Below are 3,420 nucleotides of genomic sequence, written 5' to 3'. Positions count from 1 at the left end.
ACACACGTCGAAGCAGGAGACCCGCACGGATCTCCATCGCGACCATGTCCCGGAGCCACTGCGAAGGAAGGCTCTGCCCCCACCATCATCTGCCGCCTGGGCTTTGCCACGCGACGCTCCGGCGGTGGTGAGGAGAGGGGCGGCGGCAGCCGAAGCCCAAGATCGGATCAGGAGGGAGTGAGGGAGGAGTTGGATCAGGGATCTTTTTTTAGATGTATATCATTGTATCTTACTCTTCATATGTGCAACGTTTCACATGGGGCATGTACGTTTCTTTTCTCCCCCACCGATATGCCAATTTCAATTCTATGGGAGCATATGCACGGATTGTATTATAGGAACGTGTATGCCGGTTAACAGTGAATCCACGTGTAGAATATTGGTATAAGACAAATCTGGCCACAAATACTCTGCTGGTACTATCCATAGTGGAATTCTGATTTGACATGTTATAAAAATAATTATTTTATGATATTTTAGCAAGGCATTAGGGGTTTCATGCACTAATAGAACTGCCAGTGCACTTGATTGTTTGTAAGAATATAGCAAAACAGAGTGTGATAAGGGTTTATGATAGTAGCTATTTTTTTTCCTTTTTCGAGAAGGAGGCTGTACCCCATGGTTTTGTTAGCTTACTATTTTCTGTTTTATTTTTAGGTACTTAATCGTTCTTGATGATGTGTGGACGCCAGCAGCATGGGAGGATCTGAATAAGTATTTTCCCGAGAATGAAAACCAACGCAGAATCATAGTTACTACACGCAGTTACCATGTTGCAAGAAACTGCTCCACCCATAACCATATCTATGAGATGAAGCACTTGAAGCTGGAAGATTCACAGCAGCTGTTCTTCAGGACAATGTTTCAGTCCGACGACGAATGTCCGCCCGGACTGGAGGAAGTCTCCACAGCTATATTAGAAAAGTGCAACGGTTTGCCTCTAGCCATAGTAAGCATAGGTCGTATGCTTGCTCAGAGGGAAAACAAGATACCCGCAGATTGGCAAAAGGTATGTCGTAGGCTGGGTCCTGAACTAGAGACAAACCCCACTTTAGAGGCAATGGGCCGGATATTTACCCTTAGCTACAATGATCTGCCCTACAATTTGAAAGCATGCTTCTTGTACCTGTGCGCTTTCCCCGAGGATTATGAGATCAAAAGAGGGCCTCTGATTAGGCGATGGGCAGCCGAAGGTTTCATCGCTGCCATGCGTGGGCTGAGTTTGGAACAGATTGGTCAGAATTATTTCGACGAGTTCATCAGTAGAAGCCTGGTCACCCCTGGAGTGATTTCAGACACCGGCGAGGTCAAGAGCTGCAAGATTCATGACATTATGCTGGAAGTTATAACCTCCAAATCAGTCCAAGAAAACTTCATGTCGTTCCTAGGGAGTTCGGAAGACAACACTACAGCTGGCCATGACAAGATCCGGCGGCTCTCCATCCATCCCGGTGGCACCAGGGAGAATAAAGGCTTCACCAGTCAATACTTGACCCATACCCGTTCTTTGACAATTATTGGCAGCACTCAAAAACCAGCAGCCATCACTTTTTCAGGCTTGACTCTTTTAAGGGTTCTAGACCTCGAAGGATGTCTATGGTTAAGCAATCAAGATTTGAAGGACATTTGCAAACTGTCTCTGCTGAGCTACCTGAGTCTTAGAAGCACATCCATATCCGAAGTTCCAAATGCAGTAGGGAAACTGAAACAATTGGTGACATTGGATGTAAGGGGAACATCTGTGGCTGAATTTCCCAGAGGCATCACTAAGCTCCAAAATCTGAAGCACCTAATGACAGGCAGTTATCAGTACTATACAAGGACACGAAGTGTTAAGCATCTCTTAACTGGAGTGAAGCTACCACATGGATTACGGAATATGTGTGCCCTGCAGAGGATTTCTACCATAGATATCAACAAAAGCTTCCGTTCAATGGATGAGCTGGGGGGCTTGTCTCAGTTAACCAGGCTTGACGTGGTCAGCCATGAGGAAGACGAGGATACAAGTAGCTGGGGACCCTTTGTTGAGTCTTTGAAAAAGATGAGCAGCTCCCTTCGATACCTGTCATTTCAGCGTTTGAGATCACCACCTGTTGTTACCAGAGCCAATGACGGAGGCCAGCCACCAGATGTTTTAGCAGGCCAAACATCCCCACCTGTCGATTCCACACCCAGTGACAGGGGCGAGCCACTAAATTTTTTAGTAGACCTAACATCCCCACCTCTCTTTCTTCAAAGCCTACACTTGTGCGGGCGACCAGGTACGCTGCCTCGGTGGTTTTCATTGCTCAGTGACTTGGCCAGTGTGTCAATTCGAGAGACTTGCTTCGGCGCTGAGTTGATAAAGGTCCTAGGGAAGCTTCCCAATCTTCTTTCATTCAAGATATATGCATCGGGAATAGAATCCACAGAAACTCGACTATGCTTTGGAAAGGATCGATTTCCACGGCTGAAGCAACTGGTCCTCGATAATCCGTCAAATTTCTCCGAGGAGATCAGCTTTTGCGGGGGCGCAACTAATCTTGAGAGGCTCACATTGTCAATAGTGAGGGTTCCCAGCAGAGGCATTTCAGGCATTGAAAACCTTTTGAAACTAAAAGAGGTTGAGTTCTTCGGCTCAATTGTTCAATCTCTGGTGAACAAAGTAATGGCTGTGGCCAGGGAACACAAAAATCATCCAAGAGTCACCTTAGAAGGTCAATCTACGGAAGATCAACCTACGGAAGCTCAACCCATGGAAGATCAATCTACGGAAGCTCAACCCACGGAAGATCAACTACGGCCGGAAGCTGCCTAAGCATCTTGCTGGCAGGTACATTTCTAAAATCTGGCTGGCATTTGTTTCTTTGTTGTTTTATGAAAAATATGATGCCACACGTGTGATCACAAGAAATCGACCCATCTTTGCTCACGAAACAGCATGCAGCTGTAGGCATGAACCCTGGAGGCTGGAGGTGCTGCAAGAACCAATAGTTGATGACGGGTGTGCTGGAACTTGGGGTCTACACTCTCCCTCGAGCCGATGCGTGTACATATATTAGTTTTTGTGAGTTCCTTCCGGCGCCCCGGTGGCGCCTACATGCTCTTTTTTGTTTATTTCACTCCTTACAATATTAGCTCCTTTTTTTTCTCCTTGATGGAATGTTATGCACGACTTGTGAGGGAACCTCTTTGTTTTAGACTTTCGAGTGATTATTTGGAACCTCTAACTTTTGGCTACTGTGGAACATGGTAATTTTAGAGCTTAAAGACTGTATGACCTTGCCTTGTCCTGGTGGAATTTTATTTATCATTTGTTATTACGGCTCCGAAAGTTCCAGTTAACCATCTCGTGGACCGTGGAGTTATTGATTCTCATTGTATGTGGGATTCAGTCAGAAATATGATGGATGGGTGAAGCTATCATGTTTATTTCGTTCA

The 3,420-nt window shown here is 45.8% G+C and overlaps 1 protein-coding gene across 1 annotated transcript; it reads left to right on the top strand.

The window, feature by feature from the left end:
* Nucleotides 1–767: 767 nt before the first annotated feature.
* LOC119347122 (disease resistance protein Pik-2-like) lies at nt 768–3,093 on the top strand. The gene is made up of 3 exons (XM_037616072.1): nt 768–2,095; nt 2,189–2,812; nt 2,927–3,093. Exons 1-2 carry the CDS (start codon nt 812–814, stop codon nt 2,795–2,797), a joined length of 1,893 nt encoding a protein of 630 aa, XP_037471969.1. The 5' UTR covers nt 768–811; the 3' UTR covers nt 2,798–2,812; nt 2,927–3,093.
* Nucleotides 3,094–3,420: the final 327 nt, after the last annotated feature.

Source organism: Triticum dicoccoides, unplaced genomic scaffold, assembly GCF_002162155.2.
Source record: "Triticum dicoccoides isolate Atlit2015 ecotype Zavitan unplaced genomic scaffold, WEW_v2.0 scaffold59314, whole genome shotgun sequence".
Classification (NCBI taxonomy): domain Eukaryota; kingdom Viridiplantae; phylum Streptophyta; class Magnoliopsida; order Poales; family Poaceae; genus Triticum; species Triticum dicoccoides.
Note: the sequence above shows the minus strand (reverse complement) of the source record. Positions and strands in the feature narration are given on the sequence as shown.